General features: G+C 45.9%; 2 protein-coding genes across 5 annotated transcripts; one reads left to right on the top strand and one right to left on the bottom strand.

Annotated features, from left to right (window-relative positions):
* Nucleotide 1: 1 nt before the first annotated feature.
* Nucleotides 2-19,343, bottom strand: LOC144935541 (hepatoma-derived growth factor-related protein 2-like). 4 transcript variants are annotated; one of them, XM_078862297.1, is made up of 16 exons: nt 18,767-19,343; nt 15,946-16,022; nt 15,238-15,376; nt 14,619-14,828; nt 13,782-13,934; nt 12,377-12,457; nt 12,106-12,271; nt 11,377-11,464; nt 10,347-10,668; nt 8,902-8,984; nt 8,103-8,176; nt 7,541-7,611; nt 6,444-6,545; nt 5,310-5,502; nt 4,655-4,757; nt 2-3,197 (listed from the first exon to the last, which is right to left on the bottom strand). In XM_078862297.1, exons 1-16 carry the CDS (start codon nt 18,836-18,838, stop codon nt 3,104-3,106), a joined length of 2,028 nt encoding a protein of 675 aa, XP_078718423.1. In that variant the 5' UTR covers nt 18,839-19,343; the 3' UTR covers nt 2-3,103. The 4 variants fall into 4 exon arrangements, with proteins under 4 accessions (XP_078718423.1, XP_078718426.1, XP_078718425.1 ...); XM_078862300.1 differs by having other exon boundaries at nt 4,655-4,748; XM_078862299.1 differs by having other exon boundaries at nt 11,377-11,461.
* Nucleotides 19,344-20,591: 1,248 nt separating this feature from the next.
* HYPK (huntingtin interacting protein K) lies at nt 20,592-24,602 on the top strand. Its single transcript, XM_078861900.1, has 4 exons — nt 20,592-20,796; nt 22,415-22,470; nt 23,409-23,460; nt 24,321-24,602. The coding sequence occupies exons 1-4, from the start codon at nt 20,626-20,628 to the stop codon at nt 24,414-24,416; spliced, it is 375 nt and encodes a 124-aa protein (XP_078718026.1). The 5' UTR covers nt 20,592-20,625; the 3' UTR covers nt 24,417-24,602.
* The last annotated feature ends 3,375 nt before the right edge of the window (nt 24,603-27,977 follow it).

Raw genomic sequence — 27,977 nt, 5'->3', positions numbered from 1 at the left:
GTAGAAAAAAAAGTCCAACAATGTTTTAATGAATTGTATAGTCAAAACACAGGCACACAAACACAACTTGTGAAGAGTAGGAAATGTTTAAGTCTGGCACATATTTACATAGCGTCACTTACACTTAAACCTATTTTGAAGTATCTTCATACACCTCGGTTTCTGCTGGAAGATGTTCACATGGCCAGAGAAATGCAGTTGACAAATTGCCTGCCACCACTGCTGCTTTACTCATGGGGTTGCGCGTTGCCAACTGGGTACGGTGGAGCAAAATACATTGTTGTCCTGTGCAATGCTCCCAACGTCTATGCGCCCTGCCTTCACTTACCCGCACTGAACGGTGTGGTGAAGATGAAATAACCCGTACACAACCCGCAGGGCTTGGGGAGGGACACTCATTTTCGTGGGGGGTGTGGCACTTTCACCGATTAGACATCAGTGCGACGATCGCCGCACATTGGAAACCATTGAGTTTTGACAGCACGATGGGGTGTATTCGGGGCCTTGCAATGAAAAAGACACTGGTCTCAGGGAAAACCTGTTGATGGCAGGTGTTATTTGAACAAACGGGGCTTCCTAAAAAACTGCTGTTTTAGGAAAGGATGCCTTCTCCAAATGCATTAAACACTCTAAGACAACGTGAACGGGCACACTTTTGGGAGGGTCAGTCGGCACCCTTGGAGAAACGGGATGTTCAGTGAGCCACCAGTAATATAAAACATGGTAGAACATTGTCAAAGATCAACACGATTGGCAGACATTGTTATTATATTGAGGACCGATGGTGCTGCTTATAACCAGGGAAGTAACGGCGTGATGATATTGAACAGGTCATAATATAAAAGTGGAAACGTGCCCTGTCAACACCGCTTGTGCTGTGCGCTTGACTGCACACACCAGCAGCGGCAAGAAAATATGCACACGTTTGGATTTTAACAGATTGTGGCGAGAAATGTCCGTTTTATTGCTTTTGATCTTTGATAATTTGGTCCATGTGTTATGTGGCAAACTCATTTACACCAATTTATATGGAAAATATAAAAAAAACTCAATGGGTTAACGACTAAAACTTCCTAAAGAGATACAGATTCCAGCCAACCAACCTGGTTCTATCATACCCTTCTCTTTGGTTAGCTTGTTATATTGAAGGGAGGCATCTCTTAGCTGTCAGCACGTTTAACTGCAGGCAGTAACGCTTAATGAACAGCGCATCATCAATAACGTTCTTAAATCTGAATTCCCTGGCCTCACTATAACACCGTACCACAGGTCATTTTAAGGTATTTAAAGGTTCCTACTTATTTTCGCTGCAGAACTAAGACTGCTCAACATATAAAATAATTATTAAAAATAACAAACCAACACATCTAAACAGCCAAGAGTTACATTATCAATGGCCAATCCAATTCGACCATAAAATTAACCCATTTGGAAGTATAATCCACGCATGGCATAACACAGTCTGCACAGCACAGATATATTTTTTTCCAATTAATTTCAAATGTCTTTAAAAAAAAAACCCTGCTAATCGTGTGCGTGTTGTGTGAAACGGAGAGCGTCTGCAGCCCATAACCATATCGAGGCTACTCTCTTATCAGTAACAATAACGTGTGCACACGGCGTTGCAAAGCGGAGAGGAACACGTTGGGAGATCGGAAATACGCTACACACTGGTACATTCATACAAAACTTAACATAAGGGAGACCTGAAATGCCAGTCAGTCCGAGGTGCCTACAATAACTGCAATTCTAAACTAGAGAAGCTGGTGGCCTTGGCAAGGATACACACGGCAGCGAGCGGGAAATCCTGGACTCACTGGCTAAGCTGCTGCAACAATTCACTTCCACAAGCCTGGGATTCCGATGAATTCCAGGAGATATCACACAGGTCGCCCTGTCAGTCTGTCTCTACCAGACCAACTGGCTTTAATTCCAGCACTGGCGGATGCTTTACGAAGATTTTTTTCTGCATTAGCCACTTCCATAGAAGCCCGTACCGATGTTAAACGGCACAACTCAATGGCCAGCCGCCACAGCCTCACTTTGCCCCCGGCATTGCGACACACCCCACTCACAATTTTAAATGTGTACGCTTTTAAAACCGTTAAAGACTAAATTTTACTTGTCCAAAGAGTTATCAAATACATAAGGTATTAAAAAAGGGTCATAAATGGCACCTGTTGGTTCGCAGAGGTGTGAACAATCCACAGTTTACAGCCCAACTTTTAGCGCTATTTGATCACACACTTGTGCTTTGATGGAACTTTTTCACGAGTTGGGAAGCCACTAAAGATGTAGGGAAGCTCTCCCAATGCAAGGAGAGGTGGAGACTGCACAGTAATTAGCTCAGCGACATTCCACTTTAACACAGGTTGCGAAAAACCCACCACACGTCACAGCTGGGCTAATGAAGCACATTGAAGAAGCCTCTTCCTATATTCTGGGCCCGCTCTGTGTCTCTATTGTCTAGTCACAGCAGTGGCTTCTAAATACCCACGTCCACACTTCTTAAGGCGCACTTCATATAAGTACCGACGAAATAACGGTAATGGGTAGAATTAAAGACGGACTACAAACTACATTAGCAACTTGACTCTTGACTGCCAACCAATGTGCTAAACCTGCCCTCCTGTGCATGTGGGACCACAGTTGCCATTAGTGGAGAGCAGCTCCTTGGGAATTAGTAACCACTGCTGCACACGTGGGAGAAGCTGGCTTTTTGACAACGCCTGCAGAAGGACAATGGACAACAAGTTCCCCACAATGATAAGAGGCGAGTACAATAAACCCACAATCTGCATAATTGTGTTCTCAATGGAAAATCCACACTTTTTTTTTCCAAAGACCGTGTGGCTGTACAATGGTGCCCACCCACCCCCCACCCTGCACAGGACCATGGTAGCAACATTGCCTGCCACAGTGCTTGTCATTATCGCGCAGCGCACACCTAGCATTAAGGTTGAGGCTGGAGAGCAGCGAGCAGGTGTGTGCGTCACGTGCGTGTATACCCCGCGAGTGTTGTGCGCATGACTGCGTGCGATTTGCGTGATGTCAAGGGAACTGCGACGAAGCCAAATGTTGCAATGCAGACGACACGGTTTTCTCAGCTCCCGTTCGCAGGTTCCGTCGATGTGGCGACATCTGGGCCATCGGGAGGTGGCTTCTCGACAGGGCCTGCTGCTGGTGTTAGATGGGCGCTGACATATGAAAGACACAAACACGCACATCATTATTATTATGCGTGTTTAGCCAGGAAGGCCTCACCGAATCTCAATACTTTTTCACGAGGGTCCTGCGAAGAATTTGCAGTGGGGGGGGGGATGTTGTGTGGTGTCATCCCAAATGAGTAGTATGCAGGAAATATTTCAGTTATTGGATGTTTGGCCAGTAGTAGTTGCATTGTAATTGATTTACTTTTGTTATGCGAGAACACAGAGTATCCAGAGAAAACCCATGCAAGAAGAGGGGAGAATATCAACAAAAACAACTCCACATAAGGTTCCCAGGTTAGAAGTCGAACCCAGGCCCTTCTTACTGTGAGGCACAAGTAAGCCACCCCTGCCACCCAGGCACACAGAGATATGAAAGTTCTGTTTGAAAGCACATAGTAAAGCCAGCATGGCAACAAGGAGGTGGTAAATCCTACGGCACGCTTGACCACCTTTTTCTTCAGTGCTCACGCCCATGACCGAATCATTTTAAACGGTTGTTTTAGACAGAGTTGACCTTAAAGGTGCCCAGGCTAAGTTTAGTCCAACTGTAACAAATGAACACGTCCAGAGTTGCTGGGATTGCAGTGCAGTGTGGCTGGAACTATACCACAGATTCTGTAAGATATGCCGATAACGTAGTGGAATATGGAATACTTAACGGGTACACATTCAGTAGACCTAAAATATAGCACTTGTGTCTGGCAATTTATTACAATTTATATTTAAAGAAAATGTATAAATATAAAGTATGACATAAGTATACAGTTAGGTGTAATGTCAGTTAACAATACTTAAGATGTTTTGGTTCATTTCAGCCATTCCCAGAATGTCACTGTCAATCATGAAATGCCGCTTTCAAATAAATATTTTAAATCTCATTTAAAATGCTAACATTCTTACAACTCAAATTAAAAAAATATGTTCCCGTATTGTCCTACATGTAGATAAACAACTCAAGGGCAAGGCCACGGACTTTTCCCATGCTTTGTAAACTCAACAAAGGGTTAAATCAAACAGTAGCTTGCATGCATACATTATGTGGGCAAACTCACTACTTCAAACAACCAGTATTTAAATGAAATGCTATCCTTATCCTTCATCAAAGCCTAAGTTACACACAGTGACAAGTTGACCCAAAGCGATCCCTTATCCTGCTTTGCAACGAGGTGCATCTGGCCCCAACAAGCATAGAATAAGTGAAACTTGAGCAATCATGTCCAACCATCCAATACTTTCTGCGACACTGGCAAACAGTGGCCTGCCGCAATGAACACGCATGTAACGTACGTACGCACGTCACAACGGAGATGTGTTCGATGAATTGCCCATGTGCAAGTTGTGATCAGGATTGCTCGTTTCGATGAAGGTGCAAGTTCATGATGCTGATCTCCTGCGCGAGTCTTTTGAGTGCCAACCTGGCAGTGGCTTTTAAACGCACTCACCTCTCCTTGGGCTGCTCCGACTTCATCGCATCTTGGGTCTGTTCCTCCCTCGCATCCATATCTTGCTTCTGTATTGCCCCATTCACACTCAGGTCTTCTCCACCTCATGACGGTAACAACATCAAATGCAAAATCAATGAGGCGTTATTATGAACCTTTCCTCTCTCCGCTGGAACTCGCCAAGTTGAGCGACTAACAAAATATAACCAAAGAACGGTGCTGGAAGCCTGCCTCCTGAATGTCCATCGCTCAACTTTGCTCACTCCGGCCGTGAGAGAGGAGAAACTTAACAAGAGAAGTCACGCGATTCCAGCCTATGGTCGTACTCAATCAGAAATAGCTGTGGCAGTGTTTAGGGTATGGGGCTTAACATATGGGCATTATAGCAGAAGCCAAGACAGCGCAAAAAAAGTATGCATGAGACAATACAAGCGAGACAGAAAATGAATACATTTCAAGAGAGCACACGCACAAAAAAAACTATATTCTATAGTCAAGTGCTCATTCCAAATCTGATCAAATAACATGAGCAGGTGAATCATCGTTAGCCTGCATCCCCGTTAAAAGTGACACGCAGGATTGCTGAACGCAGGACGAGGGGTAAGGCGCGGCAGGGTGTGGTGGTGAAGGTGCCACGCTGGGCTGCGTTTCTGACCGGCGTCGTTTTTCTTCTGCGTTTCCGCTCCGTCCTCGGCCGCCGTCGGAGCGGTGTCGGTGCTGAGCCGATCCCCGCTGAGTCGGCCCGGCGGTCTCTCGCCACCGCCGGGGCCCACGAACGCGTTCTTCAGGTTGTTGTAGACGAGCGTCGCCTTCTTCATGACGTCCTCGTTCGCTTTATACCGCCGCGCCTGTACCGGTGGGGGAGGGGAGGGGCGAGCCACCATCACGGTGTGAGACATGGCCACTGCATGAAATCCAATCTCCCTAGAAACGATCCTTTATTTTTAATGACCTGTCAAGACTGTTACGCAAGATACGAATAGAACTGCGAGAAACACCCTTTAGCATGCAGGTTTTTCACCGTCACGCATAATCCAAGTTTGGTCGAGCTTGGTCTTCTATGCTTTTAAAATGTATGTGTAGTGTGCAAACATTATAAATTGCAACCCTTTTCAATCCACTGTTGGTTGAAGGCCTCCCCCCACGCCATGTCAGTTATGGGGGCTGTTTGACTATTTCACCATGCTGATCAACATGGGTTGGTGAAGGCGGTGCGCACAGGACCAGTTCAGATATTACTCGTTACCGATGTTATCCGTGGTCGGGAATCAAGCCTATTTCGTCAAGTCCCTAGCACAAATTTATCCTGATCATGCTGTCGGTGTCACGTCACGAGACTAGGTATCCATTTGCAACTTTCACAGACCAATGGAACCCTTTGTGTTAGAAAACAGCCCACAAAAGCAGATACCACAGAACAACCTCTGAATCTCTTGAAGGGACCTCTGATCCACAAATAAGATGGCAGCACTTTACAACCTGCCCTGTCACTGAGAGTAATATTTTCCACGTGACAAACTGTGAAAAAGAGCTTTATAGCTCATCGGATTCCTCCAGTATAAATACATATTCTAATTTTGATATTTTTAATCCTTAGCGCTGGAATTTAGCCAAATGAAGTATAAAACCAAATTTAACGTAACACGTTTTTTGTGCAATTATTTGTGACCGGGCTGAAACCATCAATAGCCACCTGGCCACGTCATTACATCATGGTTTCTTAAAAGCCAGTCCTAGTAAAAGAGGGTGGGTGAGGTGTTTTTCATGTGGACTAGCAAACGACACGTACTTTTTTCAGGGTGGCGACGAGGTCCTGGTGTTTGTGCAGCAACTGGGCCGTCAGCTTTAGGGAACCCAGCTCATCCATGCATTGTAAACATTTGGCAATGTCCTGCAGAAAAAAAGATTTGATGTATTAGCCACTTCCAGTGTATCCAATGCAATACATCACATACATCTTTCCCAACTGCTTGCAAGCATAGGCAGTTTTTTTTTTTGAAAGTGCACGTGGCGTACAACAATAATAAAATGCAATCCTTTGTCAATCCACCACTTGATTAAGGCCTCCCCACGCCATGCCGGTCATGGGGGTCGACTACTCCATTGCGATGGTGAGTACGGGTTGGTGGCGTTGAGCCCACGACTGGTTCAGATCTTACTCGCCACTGACGTTACCAATGGTCGTGAGGTTTATAACGCAGTGAGCTAACCATCGTGCCACTACTCAACCCCATGGAGTGTACACTACACTTTGTTCTACTACAAGCTCAGGATACTTATAAGCAGCATGGTTAAATTTCTATGAGAATTCCCAAGCTGCCATGGTGAAATACGTGCGACAGTAAAGCATTACCCCTCCCGAGTGAAAAGTTTCCAGATGCATGTTTATCAGACTCCAGTACATACGGCATGGTGGGTTTTTGCACAACCTCTGCAGTACACACTGTTGATACATTGCCAATTCTCTAGCGGAGCATAGCAGAGAGCCTCCGCTGGTGTACAGCCAAGTTCCTAGTGGTGCACTGCAAAGTCATGAATTGGTATTTATAAAAGTGTCCATTGGTAGACAGTCAAGTATTTAGTCACAGCTTAAGTTGGCACTTGTAAAAAAATGCATTAATACTGCATGCAATGGGTTCACGTAACGTCACCGTTGCAAGCCATCTTTTTTATGACCGCTATGTTATTTAAAAAAAAAAAATCTTTAATTGAATTTCGACCATGGATCGCAACAATTTGTCGAATCTACAGGGGGTGGGTTGGTGAATCATTCCATCCCTCGGTGCGTATCCAAGTCTGGTGGAAGGCAATCAAGTCCAGCAGCGCCTAGTATCGTTCACCAGGGCTACGTTAGTCTAGGCTGTGACGCTGTGACGTGATGCGTACGGGGTTGGCGTAGCTCAGCGAAAGCTTCATCTCCACGTGCAGCTTGTTGAGCCGCTGCTCCATGGATATTTCTGTTGGAAGCATGGGGAGGAGAGCTTGTGGTTAAGTGTGTTGCGGAGTGAGCAGAAGTAATGAAGGGCAGCTCCAACAATAAATTGAAAATGTAGTCCGATGTCGTTCCACAAATTAGGCGACTTACAAGTAAAAAAATATAAATCAATTTAATTAATCACATGGGGTGTTATTTTTGGAAGTAGTTGTCCATTGTTGTCAGAAATATAGCTTATTTATTGAATAAGTCAATGCAGGACTCTTTTAAGAAGGGGTCCAGAGACACAGCGAACTTTACTCTATACATGACCTTTAGCATTCCAACTCTACATTTGTACAACTTAATACATCGCCGACGGTGTGGCACGACGCATCAAGGATCATGTTGTCTCCTAATAATCCATGTGACTGATTTAACCTGATTCAATCAACAAATAACTCACAGGGTAACCACTCCAGTCAAAATGACCTGCCAAGGCAACTAAGATGGGAGTGAAAATCAAACACCAACCTCGTTTCTTCTCCACCTTCTTCAGCTGCAGCTTCTCCTGCTTTTTACGCTCCTTCTCCTCTTCCTTCAGCTGCCTGCAGGAAGCGAGGAGGGGCGAGACGCTCATGACGGGAGGATGCAGCCTTAGTTTGCGCCGTCATTATGACAGCCAGGGCGTTCCGCATCATTGCAGATCAGGTTCTCAAAACACTTGGCAATGGGGACATACGGAGCCACGATATCTAGAAATGCAGCTGTTCCCCAATTATTCGAGTGCCTGGGTAAGTGACGAGGGCTAGACTTGTGAAGGGGGAGTGTAAGAGTTGAAATTATGTAAAAACTGGTCTTTGAACGCTGTGTATTTGCTAGGGTTAGAACACATGTTTTAGTTATGGATTATTAACCTTGGCTTGATATGTTCGGGAAAATGATATCATTGTAAGGATGAGGTCTATTCTGATGACCTTGTTGTGGTTAGAGTTGTTCTTGTTAAGGTAATTAAGATGTCACTGTGTGTTTTTAGTCAGATTTAGGGCTAAGCTTGTTACGGACAGAGCTACACTTGCTAGGGTTACCGTTGTGCTTGTTAGAGTATAATCATAGAGAACGCTTGTATTGTAAACTAGATCAAGAACTTGACTTTCAAGTGCAAAGGGTATGGGCTGGCCTTGTGAGAGTTAGCATGACAGCTTTGTTTCCTACCATGCAATCAACTGACACAGTCTCGCGCTTTTACTCGGGTGTATACAGGGCAAACGAACACCGACATCTACTGCTGTTGGCTGACTGTGTGTAATGTAAGCGGGCAACGGCCGCTCACTTCTTCTCCTTGGCCGGCTTGCGGTCGGGCTGCCTTTTGGGCGGCGCCCTACGAGGAGCGCTCTCTTTCTTCTCCTTCTTCACCTGCAGCGGCGACACAAGCCGAACGGCGCTGAGAAATGGCAAACACTTCATAGCCCATACCATCTCCCACCACCCCCGCCACTGAGATCCACAGATAAAAGTTTCTCAAGTATTCAAAACTGATATAATTAAAGTGCCAATTTCCGTTGCTTTCTGCGGTTATTTGTAGCAGGAGCACCGTCTAATCTGAAAATAGAGTTAATGGTGATGGAATTACCGACGGGCAAATAAACTATTTATATAGCATCTGCATTTCAAGACGCTGTACAGAACGAGTGGATTTTTTATAGAGGCAATCAGTCATTGATAGAGGGAAAAAAGGTATTGGGAGCCTGGGGTTGAATAGGAGCAAGGATTAAACGGGAAATATTTATGGGTTAGGGAGTTAAAGACTACGGGGTAGAATAGGAGAATAAAACCACACAAGCACTGTAATGGTATAAAATGGGTCAATGGCTGGATTTACTTGATTAGTAGTTGATATTTTATTGACTCAGAAAATTAAACGTGATAGTCCGATACTCAATTTGTACGTGATATTGTCATCTTGACAAGGGCTGATTGATGAAATGACAAGATGCGGGTTGTGGTCTCACCACCCACTGGCTCACTGCCACCACCGCAGACACATTCGCGAGAAATTGCTCGGGAGCCTACGAGTCAGTTAGTGTGGGCACATGCAACAATGCGAGTGGGGCAACACGCTGTAGTTACCAAGTACATAAAACCACGCAAGAATATGTCCTACCACTGAAACATAACAAATAAAAGCATGTAGGTCCACCAGCATATTAGCCTCTTATAGACCAATGTGACTTGTGAAAACAAATGCTGAAGGGTTGCCTGACGGTGAAGCGAAGAATGCTCCATTAACACCGAGAACCCATTCAACACAGCACAATATAATTGCAATGGGCAATGTGTACACATTACAATGGACAATTGTCAAAGTCATATCAACATTTGTTTCCATAGCCAAACAATGGTGGGGGCACTCATTTCCCGAAAGGTGGACCCTGAGGCAGTGATGGATATTCTAAATTCTCACGTTGGCCATCAGTCTATCCCCACAGGTCACGGACGGTTGACATTCCCCAAAGTACTTGTTTTGTTGAACCCATTAAGAGGATAGGTCGATTTGCAACTCCCCATTGCTTAAATTTCGATTTAAAGCTTTCGTGACTGCAGGGATTCATCTTCTTGGTTCTTTCGGTAAAGTCACGTATTATGTTTTATTGTATTATTACATTATTTCCCTTCTACGTGACTTTACCGAAAGAACCAAGAAGATGAATCCCCATTGCTTGTTCAAATGAAATAACGATCACTTTTGCTTGCGAGTGGTAACAACGCAGCACCCACCTCCACCTCGGAGTCGGAGGAGGACGAGGAAGGCTTCGGTCGACTTTTCTCCACTGGCTTCTTCTTCACTTCCTCCTTCTTCCCCTTCCTGGGCTCCTTCTCCTTCTTGTCTTCTTTGCCCTTCTTGTCCTCTTTGCCCTTCTTGTCCTTCTTGACATCGTCCCGCTCCTTCTTCTCCTCCTCCTCGCGGAGGCGGTCCTCCTCCTCGCGTTCGCGCATCCTGCGCAGCTCATCCTCCTCCTGGCGACGCCGGCGTTCCTCGAGCTCACGTCGCCGCGCCTCATCGCGCCGCTTCCACTCGCTCACGCGGTCCCCGTCGTCGCTGGGACGCGAGCGGACGTGCCGATCGCAAACGTGCGCACGCACACGTAGGGGGTGCAGCCGCAAATTAATACAAATATAGACTCGATATACAAACATGGCATAGTGCATGCTCAAACACATCTTATGCACGCGTTACCATCATCATCATCAGCCACGATCGAGCCACTTATGGATGAATAACTCATCGAGTCCATCACCATCTCTCCCGCTTTGCAATACTACAATCCATCTAGCTACTGCACACGAGCCGATTTCATCGCTCCATCTCTGCAGTGGACCTCAGCATTGGCGTGTTCCATACGTTGGCTGCCACTCCCGACGTTAATCTTGACACACCAACCATAGTTTCCCCACTGGCAATCGTAAGTGAAACGAGATGGAGCGATGAAACCACCTCATGTGCGGTGCTAGATGAATTATTACATCGCAAAAACATTAAAGGTGGCAACATCTTGGGTAGACCATCAATACGCAGTGGATTAATTATGTATGTATGTTGAACTTCTTTCGCATCGTACGTAGCCAACCATGCTAATCGGATATGCAAATGTCCGATGATAATGATGCCGATAATTTCTCATAAAACTATTACAGATGCGGTTTTTCTCTGAGCATGCATCACTTGATTGACCAAAATATTCACTCTCCCCGGCTCGCGGTGCTCCCACAATGCGTCACAGGTCCCATCACACGGTGATGCTCTCACCTCTCGCTGCTGGAGTCAGACGAGACGGGGGATGGCGGCTTCTCCACCTTCCTGGGACGAGGCTTTGCTGGAGCCTTCTTTTCAACTACTGCGGAAGACAATAACAAAAAGTGAGTATTTGTGTTCAGCACTCAAACAAACACACAATGACACTGGCCCACTTTAAGTGCGAATGCCAACCGAGTGCCTTGGGCTGCATGGTAGGAAGGTGGTAAAATAGAGTCGACGTGGTGGCGCATGTGTGAGTAATCCAGATATTTAAAGTGTCGAGGTTGGTGGGGCACCTGAAGGTCACGTGCTGTAAGACTCCCAACTTGTGAAACTAGATACCCAACAGATGGCAGCACATCATGTGTGTGCATGTTTAAGTATTATCTCATCGAGGAGATAACCCACCAAAGAATTGGGTCAAAACATCCCAATGTAGGATGTGCCTGAAAAAGTTTTCCAATTCCTCAAGGTTTTCTTGTATACATATTCTTACTATACAACAAGTGATGGCCTCCTTTTTCTACTGGCCGCATAGTAAATGAGTTCCGTTGCAGCTATGGAGCTTCTTCAGCTTTGACGACTGTACAAAACCAAGACCGTTAACTCGATGGTGCCACAGCACGCAACCCCAAGCGTGGTGGCATTCCGTGCCTGTGGTAGACCATCAACAAGCTGGCCACAGTAACACTGCGGCGGAACTGTGCAGTGCTTTATCAGTGACGCGGCAGTGCTGGGTACCTTTCTCAGGGGGGTTTGAAAAAACCTCGAGCGACGGCTCTTCGGCCGAGTCGCTCTCCGAGCTGGCTGGACGAGGTTTCGGAGACTTGTCAGGCGACGGAACCTTTTCGTGAGCGCTGGAATCGTCTGCTTCCTCCGATTCAGATTCAGACACGGACTTTGACTTCTGCGGAAAAAAGGGGGACGCTTAACAACACCGAGCTCGCTCGACACGGCGGGCGAGCAAGAGCTCGCGCCGATGCAAGATGAAGGCAAGGGTGCGGTTCCGTACCTTCCTCCTTCCCCCACGCGCTGGGCCGCTGGTCGCTCGGCCACCCCGCGTCGCCCCTTTCACTCGCTCTGGGGAAAAGTCCTGTGCGGTGGACACAACACAAAACCATTACGCCAAAATGCAACGCCTGAACACGAGTAGGAATATCCACAACCGACTCGGGGGTTGTAAAGGAAATACATTGCCTACTTGTTAATTGCCTCGAGTAGAACACTGGGAGTGCAGTGGCACGCACCACCAGTATATTAATCTTGATTTGAAGCTTTCGTGAATGCAGGAATCCATACTCTTTGGTTCTTTCGGTAAAGTCACGTAGGTAGAAATAAAATAAAACAAATCCCGACGTTTTGATCGCAACACAAGCAATCTTCATCAGGTGGAACAACCACAGCAAGAAAAAATGCTGAAGTAGGCGAGAGCTGCTGTGGAAAGAGGTTATATAGGTAAGAAAGGGGGGAGAGGCAAGGGGAGAGAGAGAGGGTGGGGGCAGGGAAAGGAGGCTGCGTGAGGGGGAGAAGAAGTGAAGTAGGCGGGGCTAGAAGTGGGAAGCTGAGTGTGGGACACGGAGGGAAAGTAACTCGGAAAAATCTACTAGTACCCAGAGGGTATGATGGAAACAACCACTATTAACCAGGTAAAGCCTTAACTGGTTGTGGTTGTTTCCATCATACCCGCCGGGTACTAGTAGATTTTTCCCCCCCAGCCTCACTTCTTCTCCCCCTAGCGCTCACGCAGCCCCCCTTCCCCTTCTCCACACCCCCCCTCCTCTCTCTCTCTCTCTCTCCCCCCTTGCTTACCTATATAACTCGAGTACATTGTTTTTGAGGAGGGGTTGACGGGTCAATCGTGTACATGACACACGCAACATTCAGGGCTATAAATATCATGAAGGAAGTAGACTGCAAGGCAAGGTTAATGTTAAACATTACTTTTGTGTATATGTAATGTCAACATATATTTCTATCCAATGAATAAAGAAAAATCGTGCAAATGTATCAGGCCTGTAATGCTTTAAAAAAATATGCAGTTGTCCTGAAACATATATAACTAACTATAATAATATTCTAGCACGCACCAGGCGCAAGACATCTGTAGACCAGGATGAACAGTGGGCTCAGATAGCGGCTCTACTGGGGAGGGCGTGGAACACCTTTTGATCAATTTTGACAGTTTTATTAACACAACATTATATTGAGGTTTTGTTTATGTTCACCATGTGTCCCTTGAAGATCACCTTTAAGTTATCATGCCCCCTTGTTACAGGTAGACGGACAGTGGTAATGCATGAAAGCTATAAACGTCAGCTGCAACGCTCCTTTGAATATGGTCAGCTGGCAGAAGTGGCATTGCTGAAGCAGCTTTACGTAAAAATGCGATACCACGAGGAGGGTAATGGCATATCCACCTCGTCGCTGCCCTTGTCCGAGTCGTGAGAGCTCTCCTCCTCGTACTCCGAGCCCGAGGGGCTCCGAGAAGCCTCGGGGAATTCCTCCATCTCCGCACCGCTTTCCGCAGCTCCTGCCTCCTCGCTAGATGAGCGCCTCACTCGTTTGGCCGGCTGAAGGTGCAAATGAACGCTTGCTTAGTGACGCTCGCACAGACACAGTGAAATTATGAACGGACAAAACCCAGGGCCTTTGGACCATACTTCACATAACTTTATTTTCTACTATACTATTTTTATTTTACCAGGTAAGTCCCACTGAGCTATATAGCTTTGTAAGAAGCGACCTGGCCACAAATGATAGGTAATTTAACAGCCGTGCTGACTCTTTGCTCCGACATGTTCACTTGTGTACTGTGAAGCATTATTTACTTAAATGTTCTAGTAATATAACAACATGCATTGAAGATCACTCGAAGCACACTACACCACATGTGTACAGCCAGATTGAATTAAATGAAGAAGCAATGACATCTCGTAGGGCCATTTATTGTCACAAAATAGGTGTACTGCTTACTTTGAAAATTCCAAATGACAATGTTTTCGCCTTGCCACATGGCACTTATGGTGCGAATGGAGAATAATTTGCAAAAATAAATAGGTGACTTCGTTGGCAGCGGCGAACAGCACAAAACTCACCACTCGTGCGGGTTTATAACAAAGATATGTGATTACACACAACAGTACAACTCAAACATACAACTCACACGGTAGGCCATTACTTGAAATATTGGGTCAATTGTACATAGTATTCCATAATAAGCAAGGTCCAATGATGATGTCAGACGTGTCGCGTACCACGTCCAAGACGACTTCAGGTTTTTTACGCTTGGCAGGCGGTGGTGGGACTTTTTCCTGAGTGCCAGGATCGTCCACTTCCTCCAGGTCCGATGGCGCCCTCTCTCCTTCGCTGCTGTCTCTCACCGGCGGGGACGGCCGCCCCCCGTACGGCTCACTGCCCTCCGCTTCGCTGGCCTCACTGCCGCTCTCCGACGGGGCTGAACTCTGCTGGCAGATGCAAGGGAACACGTGATGGAATTACGTCACTGGGTCGAGGAGAGGGTTGCAATGGTAATAACACTGTCATCTATAATGGTGCACCAGTGAGCAGCTTAAATTAAAGTGTTTGGCCTGATATACAAAGTAATGCTAATAACCAAGTACATCAATGTTCTAAGGCTTTAATCCCAGGAAGAAATAATGCACTGAACAAATTTGTGGAAAGCACAAAAAATACGAAAAAAGTGTTTTATCTAACATAATTTGTTGGGAGTTAAGAATGGTGTTCACAAAAACAAACATTTGACAAGAAACCTGGTTAAATAAAGGTTATCGATAAAACGGTTGAGTAAAAAAAGACACACAAATAGGCACACATCCTTTGCCTTTAACAAATGACTCACACCGAGCTACAAACCTTGAGAGTGGAAAACTTGACATTGGGGTTATTCTCAATCTCCCAGAGGCCCTCGTTAAAGCCCTTGCGCTTATTGGGCTTGCCATACTTGTTCTTGGTCTGGATATATGGGAATATATCCTTCACACCTAGAAAGGCCCTGTCTCACACATACAAAAAAAGACAAAGATCCCCCATATAGCCTTAACAGACTTGTGGGGCAAGTGCTGTTAGCGAACACATACGTACACACGTAGGAATCCTTTAGTTGCTTGGATAGACCAAGTAAACGTGCTGGTTCGCGAGAGTCTGTTGAGGCTGGCACAACGCAAGAGGGGTGATCAATTTAGGCCGAGTTTAATTTGTTGAAGCTCAGCCCAGTTTAATTTACATACTTCTACCAGTGATGTCAATGGCCAGGAATCGAACCCCGGTGGTTGAATATTGCAGGGGTGCCCTACTCACCACAGCACTCTCTCCCCACCCACACTCGCAGATTGAGCACACACAAATTAGCTACCAAATATGACCGCATTACAAAGTTACTCTACTTAGAGCGAGGCGCTTTATACAGTAACAGTCAAGTTAGTTAGAGTCACACACATATGGTTTTAATCATCTTTCCTGGCTTGCCATTTCAATAAAATATTGGAGGGGTAAAGAGAGAGAGAGAGTGACGAGAGTGTTTATTATTAAATAAATGTTCTGAGTCCAACAGGTAATACGCACGTTTCATGAGTGCCGTAAAAGAAGATGGGATACTTGCTGGACGGTGGCTTCACCGCTCCCTCTGCCACTTCATCGATCTGCCGGTGCGCGCACACACACACAACACAGCTAAGAGCACGCACTGAACAAAAGCCTGCTGTGTTATCACGTGGCTACAGCACACTTTGTATGGCAATAATTTCACAAATGTATTTATGGCTCTAAATCTGTGCCACTTTGGTAAACATTCTAGATCATAACACGAACTTAAAACGTCATGTCTGGAGTTGATACAATGCACGAGTCACTGCCATGTTCATGTTTACACTATAATTTTTAAGATATAAGATACGTATTTGTTTTACGAAATCACGATTTCCATTAAAATGTAATTGTATTTAAGAATGTTATTGTTTTGTTTGTCCTTTGCAGAACATCTATGACCAATCAAGGTTACTTAACGTTATTTAACTGCGGTTCACTCAACATAAACCTATCACGCTTATAACCATGCACAACGTAAGTTACACGAGAACCAATAAGTACATTTAACTAATAAAATGTATTACGTCGTATAAGCATAATCAAGTCTAATTACTCAGGTTTGCACGGTTGACTACATAGGGTGCGAAGGAAATTCAACATACATATATAAAATATGAATTTAATAGCGAATAGCTATTTTTCTGAACGTGAGCTATTACTGTGAACTTTATTTCCAGCATTATTTCATATTTTGCCCTGAAATTAAATATTTAAGGAAAAAACGCACAAACAATGCTAATCACAATATAAACAAATAAGAGGACGATTCGATTATCGTGGACCTTGCATCACGTGATATATCGTCGTCATATTGTGGAACCCCCCCCCCCCCCAGCTTATGCTCATTGGCATCACGGCCCCGCTGCCTCTTCCTCACCAAGAGAATGAAACTCGACGTCGCGGTCTGGCACTTCACATCATTAATCCATCTTTCAATTGACAATCCTACTCCCCAAACGTGCATCGCACTCACACGTGTATTTGTAAAGGGTTCATGAAGAGTTACGCTTGGACAAAACGAGTTTAAAATGATTCGCATAGCCTGTGCATTTTGAACTGTGGACACTGCTGTATACGCATATAGACTGTCAATGCAAATGTATCACTCGCTGCTGATTTGATATATTGCAGAACAGTACAGCAGATGTGGCTGTAGTTGCATACAACACAGACATACACAATCGCGACATTTGATGAATATAAACGCCCGAATGCATTGCTATGCCCAGTGTAGGGTAGGGTAACGCATGCGAGATATGGGTCCGTATTATGGATTAAACTTGGACAGAATGATGAACTGAGTTTCACTTTTTGGGTGGTTGACAGTGGTTTTCCAAAGGAGACAATGGTACCCCACGAAAGGAATATTGCATTTTAGCCATCGGCTCAGCACCGCCTGTTCAATTTAGCTCGGGGACATGGGGCCCGAGTGTTCATCAACTCAGGATGAATTTTTTTTTATTTTTACTGGAGGAATCCGATGAGCTATAACTCTCTTTCTTTTTTCACAGATGTCCAGTATTTCACAGATGTCCAGCAGAACTACAGCAGAACTACATCAATCTCGGGCCAAACTCTTAACTAGGGTAATGCAAACCCTTAATCCGAAAGAAGGCTCAAAGGCCGATTAATTATATTACAATTCTCTGTGCCAGCAAAAAAAGCCGATTGATAAACAGTACAAAGTGCATTCATAAACACAGCCATGCCTTGCTGATGAGACTGTGAAAACGAACCCAGTCCACTGCTGCCCTATACAATATTGAAAAGAGATACCGTTCCAAACGGGTAGCAGCAGTGGTTAGCGCAATAGCTTGCACACTTCACGATGAATTCGGCTACCTGACTTCCAATTCCCGGCCACGGCTAAAATCCGTCCCTCTGTCCCAAGCCTCCCGTCCACACCCCCCCCCCAAACTGCAATGACCATCGTGGTGAAGTATGGTCAAGCAACGCGCGCGATTCAATATTGGGAGGGCACCTCGTGCAGCAGTGGGTTGACAAGGGGCTTTTACAATGCTCCCTGAGCAAACAGATCTTATTTGTTGGCGGCGAGGCTGTCCAAACAAGAATTTTAAGCTGTTAATAAGAAAAAAAACACGAGTCATGTTCAGGCGCAACCCACAGGACGCCTTTGTGACTTTAACATGCGTTTATTCTCAATGAACGAAAGACAATCAACTCGTATCTGACACAGCCCCAGAGTTCACGGTCTGGGTGCGTACCTAACAAGGGGATTGTTAAGATCGGTCATTCCAAGTGGCACGTTCGTGCAATCGATAAACGAGCGAAAACAAAAGTTCCGCAAGGTGCGTACGTGACTTCCAATCATCATCTGAAGGGAATAAATTCCAAGGTTGCAGTAAGCCGGCACGAAATATACTTTAAAAATAAAACACAACTTTTGACCCGTGTGGTGGGAACAAACTAACGGCTCAGTATACTCCGTGCCCCCCTTTAAAGAACATTCTTTATAGGAACCCTCATGATACCACCCCCATCACCACCACCGCCAACATTTCAAAATCGTTCCTGCAAACGTTGCGACATACGAGCCCTCAAATCTAAAACCTACAACATTGAGATGTTGTGGCGTGAGAGTCACAACTCCTCAGGACTGGGAGGGGGGGGTGGATGAAGGCGATGAGATGTGACGGGACATGGCATGACACTGAATCGTTTTGTCCGCTTTGTGCATTCGCGTTCATCGCGTTTATCGCAAACGCGGCCGACCGAGTGCATTGACGGGGGATGAGTGGCCCACCAATCCGCACGGGGGAAAAAGCCACAAACTCACCCGTGCCGGCCAGTGCGGGTAGCCCTTCATCTTGGCGAAGATCAGGTCGCCGGGCTTGTACTCGCGTGCCATCGCTTCGTCCGCTTCGAGCCGCCGCAAAAAACCTCGTTTGCCCGAGGAGAAGCCCCACCACACTCCGTTTCGCCGGGGCCCAGGTCGCTCGGCCTTTCCCTCCGCGGGGGACCGAGGGTTTCCTTAGTCCAGACCGGGTGGGGGTTGGTGGTGACCAAGCGGATGGTTCTCGCTAATCAAGCGAGGGATCGCTGCTGCTGCTGCTGTTGTTGCTGCTACTGCCTGACGCGAACCACAACGCGAGCACGGTGGCCTGCAACGGGGCCAAGAATCGCCTCGCGTTGCTCCCCAAATCCACCGCTCTGAGGCGTCGCTTGGTTCTTGGCGAAGCGATTTTTTTTTGGGCTCTTTGATGAAAGCCTTCGGTGGCGACGACAACGACGTCGTCGTCGTTCCGTGAAATGGAGGCCGCCGCTGTTGCTGCTGCTGCTGCTGAGAAGCCTCACGGAGCGGGCTCCCAGGGCGCGCGAAAGCGGCCGCCGATCGTCTGCAGGAGGGTGGGAGGAGTCGTGGGGGGGGAGCACGGAAAGGCCTACGGGTGCCCGGCAGGCGAAGGGAGGGGGGGGGGGCAGCCTGGGGGGGAGGGCGAAACGCGATTTTTTAATTCGTAAAAAACCACGCGTGGTTCTGCACCGCGTGCTGTCTGAATGGCAGCAGCTTGCGTTGTGGCCGAAACGTCGTGAGAATTATTTTATTATGTTTTATTTTTATTATTTGATTACTTCCCTTCTACGTGACTTTACCGAAAGAAACAAGAAGATGAATCCCTGCAGTCACGAAAGCTTTAAATTGAAATTTGGCAGAACTTCATAGCGATAATAGTTTTTTACCCTTCTATCTGGCAACAAAACTGACACCTTTTTTAACAAGGAGTCATGTTTGCATAGACCACAATACCTGCGGTCATAATGCAAACAAAAAACATAACTCTGATAATGTATGCACTGTCCTTGAAGTTGATTGGTCCACACCCGAGACAGCTTTCCTTAGAGATTAGTCTCACATGGTGTTGGACCAGATGACGCCAAAAGGCGCACAACTCAAAGACAATGCACCATCAGAGTATGAGAGCTCAGGGTAAGCATTTACACCATTGGAACCTCATTTGCCAGTAAATGAGGTTCCAATGGTGTAACTTCATAGTGGTTTAACACGTAGACTTTCGCGATCAATAATGTCCATAACGCAGGTTTTTTTTTTTTTGGGGGGGGGGGTTGTCACGTAAACAGAACGTGCCAATTCGTTGCGATTTCAGCAACACACCGGCGTGTTGGAGAGCCAAAGAGCAACATTAAACTACACTAACCCACTGCAAGTACATTAAAACTTTCTTGACTGCAGGAATTCATATATTCTATGGTTCTTTCGGTAAAGTCACGTAGATAGAAACAATATATAACAATAAAATAATGAAAATGAAAATAAAGTGAATAAAAAATAATAAAACTATCACGACGTTTCGTGTTGCGATTGAAACGTCGTGATAGTTTTATTATTTTTATTCACTTGATTTTTTTATTCATTTTATTTTTTTATTATTTAGTTACTTTCATTTTTCTATTTTTTATTTCGATCCACGTGACTTTACCGAAAGAACCATAGAATAACTCCTGCAAGTACATCGACCATCTGCATGACGTCACGTCCACGGCTCTTTGTGTCTGACGAAGCCCCCACCCCCTTCATCGCGCGGGGCCGGATGACGTCACAACAATCTCCGTCCCGCGCGCGTGACGTCACGCGGCGGCTCGCGTGACGTCACCGAGTCCTTTCTCGGCACGAGCTCGATGGGCAGCATGGCGGAGGGCGAGGCGGACCTGGAGTTGGACGCGGAGGAGAACTGTCACGACGAGAAGCCCGCGGAGAAGCCCCGCAAGCATGACAGCGGCGCGGCGGACCTCGAGAAGGTCACCGACTACGCCGAGGACAAGGAGATCTCGGCGTCCAGCCTCGAGAGCGTGAGTGGCATCCGGGAGGCGCGCGGCGCGGCGCGCGGGGGTGCGCGCACGTGGGGCACGTGAGGAGTGGGGAGAGGAGTCGGTGGTGATGAGTGGGGTGGTGGTGATGAGTGGGGTGGTGGTGGTGAGTGGGGTGGTGGTGCTGAGTGGGGTGGTGGTGGTGAGTGGGGTGGTGGTGATGAGTGGGGTGGTGATGATGAGTGGGGTGGTGGTGGTGAGTGGGGTGGTGGTGATGAGTGGGGTGGTGATGATGAGTGGGGTGGTGGTGCTGAGTGGGGTGGTGGTGGTGAGTGGGGTGGTGGTGATGAGTGGGGTGGTGATGATGAGTGGGGTGGTGGTGGTGAGTGGGGTGGTGGTGGTGAGTGGGGTGGTGGTGCTGAGTGGGGTGGTGGTGCTGAGTGGGGTGGTGGTGGTGAGTGGGGTGGTGGTGAGTGGGGTGGAGATGAGTGGGGTGGTGGTGAGTGGGGTGGTGGTGCTGAGTGGGGTGGTGGTGCTGAGTGGGGTGGTGGTGCTGAGTGGGGTGGTGGTGTTGAGTGGGGTGGTGGTGCTGAGTGGGGTGGTAGTGGTGAGTGGGGTGGTGGTGAGTGGGGTGGAGATGAGTGGGGTGGTGGAGATGAGTGGGGTGGGGGAAGAGATGGACGAGGTTGAGTTGGGATGAGGAGGGGGTGAGTGGGAGCTAAGGACGAGGTGAGTGGGAGGGGATGAGTGGCAGAGATGGACGAGGTGGGTGCGCGGTGGCGAGATGTTAACTACCTCGCCTGGTATGAGAGAGGTCGTGGCTTCGATCCCGACCCTGACGCCTGTTGTATATTTTAAGTTTGCATGCCTCTCTATAAATTCCCACGTGATAAGCCACTTCGTCGAGCTATCATTTGTAGCCAGGTCGCTTCAGAAAAACATCTTACATAGTTCAGTGGGCCTTACCTGGTAAAATAAAAAAAAGTTTAATTTAAAAATAGTTTAGTTTGAGTGGGAGATATTAAATCAGAAGCGAATACGTGGGAACTGTGAGGATGATTTGTGGATATTGGGAGAGGAGGAAGTGGGTAGAAAGTGCTGAAGACGGAAGCTTGTGTTGCCTCCGAAACGTCGTGATTTTTTTTATTTTACTTTTATTAATTTAAATTTTTTACCTACGTGACTTTACCGGAAAAACCTAAGAATATGAATTCTTGCAGTCACGAAAGCTTCAAATCTAGAATTAGAGGAGAGGGGTTTGGTGGAATAGGAAATAGTCATTTGGAGAGATGAGCTATGAAGACACGTCCACGTGATAGAGAAGACTTGGACAAGGGAGAAGACGATTGGAAAGCGGCGGAGAGTGAGATGCGAACGTGGGAAGACTGCTTTTGTTGCTCCTGGTAATTCTGAATATTACATTTTAAGTTGGCTACCTTTTGGAGAGCAAAAGACATTGAATTAAGATTCATTGTTCCATATGCCCCCCCGTCTTCACCAGTCTGCACTAACTAGCGTGGTGAAGTATGGTCATTATACCCTCACGACTCGCATTGCGGCGTCGCTCTCGTTCAGCAGTGGCATTACACGGGGCCATACATGCACAATTGTCGGTGGTTAATTTTTAACTGAAGGGGTTTGTGTGCTGTCACATTTGCAGGCCATGTCAGTGATCGGTGACAGGCGATCCAAGGAACAGACCGCCAAGCAACAGAGGTGAGTGCTGCGATTGTTACACCATGCAGAGATTATCCCTTGTTACTACGCTGCACTAATCATGTTAAACTTTAGTTTGTCAAAGTATGGTGAAATAACCCCCCCCCCCCCACCATGCATACCCCAGCGGTGGATTTGCAAAAAGTGCTGTACACGTACAAGTGTAATGTAAACATCTACATGAGTGAAAAATGACTTGTAACATTAGCAGCCATATGTTTTGATAGGGTGCAAGCCAAGACACTGGTAAACTTAATGTGTCCAATTATATTGTTATAATAACATAGGCCTTTATCTAGGAAGTCTTTCTTCAGTATCAAAATCCCTTTTTAGTGTGCAAAATCCCACCATGGAATGTTTGGCCAATTCCATTTAAGTGTTTTGCATATAAGAGGACATTGTTTTGCCTTCAGAAAACCCACGCGTACGAGGAGATAACGCTCAAAACTCTGTCCAGTTCGGGAACTCATTTGCTTTACTGACATCAGTCCACCTTGCAATCCAGTGGATTTGGGAGTTTCAACAAATCTGTGTGATGCAGTGGATACAGGGATGCGCCATCATATCCAGCTCAATACACATCTAAAATGTTAAATTCCCATAAAATGTGCGGAAAATGTAGGCTTGTTAATGTTAACACTTGCTCAACATTGTTGATACCAATAAAGTAATAGGTTTTTACCCTTTCAACTGGTACAAAACTGACACCTTTATACAAGGGATCATGTTTGCAATAACCACAACACAAGCAGTCAAAATGCAAACAATTGTTGATACCAGTTGTCATGCACATGAGGCTTCATTTAAAGTGGACTTGCAATGATTTTGTGTGATGAATACTACATGCATTATGTATGTACTAAAATGTACTGATTCAAGGGCCCATATGAATGTTTGTCCATTGTATTGAATTAATTTCCTGATGATATTTTCTGCAGAGAGAATGAACTTGCCAAGGTTACCATCAGGAAAGAAGATGTAGAATTAATCGTGAGTGACGAGGCTTTCACTTATTTAAAACAAACACGTAATATATATTAAAGGGTGTTCGTCAATTATATGATGGTCATGTGTTATTAATTTCTGTTAACTTCAGAATAAAATAATTTGATTTATTTGTGTTTTTACATGTTTTGTGGCTTCAGAAGGCACTTGGCACAGTCACACTGATACACTTACACTCAAGTGGCCGTTGATGTGTAAAGATAGTGGTATCATGGTGGTTAATTGACGCACTGCCTCAATCATAATTTGGCAGGTTTGATTCCTGTTCATGCACATTAGTAGCAATTGGAAATTGAGCTCAGCATCGGGCTTCCATAGGTTAACTAGGCTTATAATGACCACCTAGTGTGGTGTTGTGAAGGTAGCAAGGCGGAAGACCAATGCAGCCAGGCATGTATGCAACTGACCACACCTCCACCTCGTGTCTTCATGGTTTCTCTAATATCACTAATCATTGGCTGTGATATGTGGTGTGATGGTCATATCAACAGCCTGGAAAGTTTTTGGTTGGGAAACCACCTTGCATTAACAGGTTGTTATAGGCTGTGAGGTTATGTGGTGGGCAGCCAGAAGGCAGTGCAGAAAATACCATTGTACTGTACATCTATACACGTACAGTATACACTCCCTGCCCTCACCTGAACTCATTTGACTTGGTGCTTAATTGGTGCAGTCTGAGACCATTAGCACTGGAGAAATTAATATGGAGGGACGTGGTATGAGCCACGTCACTCCCTTGTGAGCTGTGCTGGATTTATTTATTCTTGCTAACATCACTCTGTCCGAACAGGCTCCGAGTCTGAACGGTGGATTTTTGTCTTTGTGCCGCACGGGTGTGTGGGTAGATGAACGAAATGGAGATTGGGCGGACAGCGGCTGAGAGGAGTTTACGTGAGCACATGGGTAATGTGGTGGAGGCGCTTGTTGCCCTTACCAACTGAAGACCTGGACCAGACAGCTTTGCTGCTGAAGCTGGCCCCACCACCACCGCCGCCGCCACTCCGCGCCAAGTTTTTACTGCTGCGATACCAACGATTGACTTCTGCCTGAACAAAACGATGCACAACTCTGCGGCTTACACGTGTCCTCTGAATTATAATAATAAAAGTGTTTTGTACACAACGTGAGGATATTTCAGTCTGCCGACGTTTTACTTTTTTCAAGTGTGAAACGCCGATCTCCTTGGTGTCTAGAAAGTCAACATGTGATCTATTGCTGTATCCATGCAAAAAGCAATTCAGGTGGCTTGCCGCTTAATGAGTTCAATGCAAGTAAAAGTTTGAGGAAGCTTTCATGCAAGGTAACTCAGCACTTATGTATATGGTTAAATAATTGATTCAAATCAATCCTTGCGCTCCCGATACAAATGGAATTTTGAGTGCAAGATTAAATTACTGTACTTGCTATTCTAATTTATAAATTATATGCTCATGTTATGACTGCAAAAGAGATGACAACTGTACAAGTGAGAAAACAACATGGTCAAAAATGATGGCTGAATTGTGTTCCTTGTCAATTGATTTAAGTGCAATTCATTAATTGTGAAACTAATGAAATATAACTTTCACTAAACATAGTTTTTTTCGAAAAGTGTTTTTTTCTTCTGGCTGGCCACGCACCAACCAGCGCACGTTTTATATATGTGTGTTGAACTTCTTTCGCGCCGTACGTAGACAAACGTGCTAATCGAAGGCCATGCATCACCAAGCACGCAGAGGGGAGGGGGTGCATGGGTGGACGCAGGGCCACGTTTAACGACGTGTACTTTTACCATGTATTGTAAAAAAAAGTGCTGGCTGGAGGCACGGACGATGGTCACGTCCAAAGGATGTGTGGGCTGCTATAATTTGGTGAAACGGATTCATGATGCAGCCCTACAATGGCTTGCTCATACCACTGCTGGCAGAAGAGCTTCCACTTGGAGGAAACTCCAGAACCCGTATTGAGAGTGTTTGGCCTATGATTTCACGCTGGCTAGGCCAGACGGAGTACTCTCACTTCCCCACCACGTGATCTTCCGATCGACAAATTATGTTGACAGACAGGATTTGAAAAAAGTGCTCATTGCTTCAACTACGCACTGTTGCATACCTGTCAAACCTTACGGTTTACCCGTATTGTACAGGGAAATTGAGTTTTCAGGTTAGTACGGCGTACAGCCAGTTCAATATGGGCATGCTTTTGTTTGTGATGGGATTTTGTAGGTTAAGCGTTGAGATTCATAAGGGCACGGGGTGACCAATAAGGGATGAATTTGTATAAGGTAGGCACTGATAAGGGATTGACAGGCGTGGTGTCGTCAGAACGAATTGGTGACCTCTGCCTTTGAAAATCTATTTTTGCTAACCAATATATTACGGCAGCATCCATGATACAAGGTTACTCAAATTAACGTTTCATAGCATCGCAATGGAGGGTTTAACGTCATGGCCAAGCACTCTGCAGCAGGTTTGGTGGATGATGCAGAGGTTGTTGATACTTCTTGGGGCAATCGCCGTAGTCAGTAGATGGCAGTAGAGGTTGCTCGTTTTGGCTTTCCCAGTTTATTCCAATTATTGACATCGAGGAACGACGCACATCCATTTGGGAAAATAAGAGATGCCTTGGGCCTGTAAAAATGCTTTCTCCTAAAAAATTTGAGTGATAAAGCTCTTTTTCACAGAATTCAGGTGGCTGACGCATGCTCCTATGCTTTCTGCAATTGGATTATTGCGTGATGAGGGGTTTCTCCAGGTGTTGTTATTCTCCCCCCCCCTCCCACAAGCTAATGTCCTCAATAAGGAATTGAGCAGAATCCGCATATAAAGTTTTATTCATCGGTTGGAGACGTACGGTGCGAAATAAGTCCAACATGACTTAAAGCTTTCGTGACTGCAGGAATTAAAATTATTGGGTCACGTAGATAGGTTAAAATAAAATATTTGTTATTTTGTTATTTTCTTTGAACCTATCGACGTGACTTTACCGAAAGATCCAAGAATGATAAGTTCAACATGGTATTGTACAGAAAAATCATCGGGCTCCAAAACCACAGCGGGGCTGTTCACAGCATTGAGCCAATGGTATAGGACAGGGGTCTGCAACCTTTAAGACATAAAGAGCCACTTGGACCCGTTTCCGAAGGAAAAAATAAACTGGGAGCCGCAAAATCATTGCAACATTTAAAACAAATATAACACTGCATATGTTGTTTCTTACCTTATTGCTATATACAGGATCGTGCAGTCAGCTGTCAATCTGAATAAAAAAAGGACTTTTTCACTTAACAATGTAAAATATATTTTTGCAAATTAATAGCTAAATTACCTGGTTAATGGGATTTTTGCTCCTGAACCTCAGTGCACAGTGTCTGCACATCAGGGCTGTAAGACGTCACCTTCATTTTCACACAGGCTTGCAAGCTGTCATCTGTGAGGCGTGATCGATGTTTGTTTTTAATATAGTTCATGTTGGAGAAGACCTGCTCACATACATATGTGGAGCCGAAGATCGACAGGACTCCAAATGCATACTTTTTCATGTTTATATAAGTGTTGGGGATGGCATTCCATGTTTCGAATACAAGTTTGTCCTGTTTGGGAAGGTTTTCAATATCACTCCATTTATGATTCTGAGCCAGAATGGCCTTCTGACGGGCAACATCCTCAAGAGTAGCGGTCAAGCATTTGAACTTGGACACCCATATATCTTTGTCGGCTATATCGGCCAGTTCCATCTCAAGATCAGGTTGACTTACACCTGCAAATGCAGTCATATTCAATAGGGATGGATCGATCGCCAGGGGAGTGACAGGGAAGGATAATGTCGTTTTTTCCTCTCTGAACTCACAGAATCGTTTCCCAAACGAACTTTGCATTGTGGTGATTGCAGACTTGAAATATTCCAAATTTATCGTATCATGACTTTGTTTGAACTCTCTCAAAGAGGGAAAGTGAGACAGTGTACCTCTCTGTAAATCTTTGACAAACACTGTCAACTTGCGCTCGAATGCCAAAACCTCCTCCAGCATGTGCAGGGCTGTGCCTCCTTTCCCCTGAAGGGTTGTATTTAGCGTGTTTAGATGTGCTGTCATGTCTACCATAAAATGTAATTTTTCCAGCCACTCTGGCTGTTCCAGCTCAGCAAAGGTGAGCTCTTTGCTGCCCAGGAAGGTTTTTACTTCTTCCAAACATGTGACAAAGCAACGGCAACGTTATTGCCTGTCACCGGGCGGGCAGTGTGGAGCGGAGCGGCGACCTGTCAGCAGCGGCAACGCCACAGCAGGTGTCACAGTGCGCCTCCTCCCCTCGCTAGCATCCGCCCCGGAGCCGCGGTCAAGGTTCAAAAGAGCCGCATGCGGCTCCAGAGCCGCAGGTTGCCGACCCCTGGTATAGGAGGTCCACGTTGCCATGGTTATTGATACGTTACATTCTCAATCACAGTGTTAAGTGACATTAAATACGATTCAATTTGCGAACGGAGTAATTTGCCTGTGGTGACTGGGGTACTACTGGTGTCTCGTG

The sequence above is a fragment of the Lampetra fluviatilis genome, chromosome 13 (genome assembly GCF_964198595.1).
Source record: "Lampetra fluviatilis chromosome 13, kcLamFluv1.1, whole genome shotgun sequence".
NCBI lineage: Eukaryota > Metazoa > Chordata > Hyperoartia > Petromyzontiformes > Petromyzontidae > Lampetra > Lampetra fluviatilis.
This window is presented reverse-complemented; position numbering and strand designations above follow the sequence as displayed.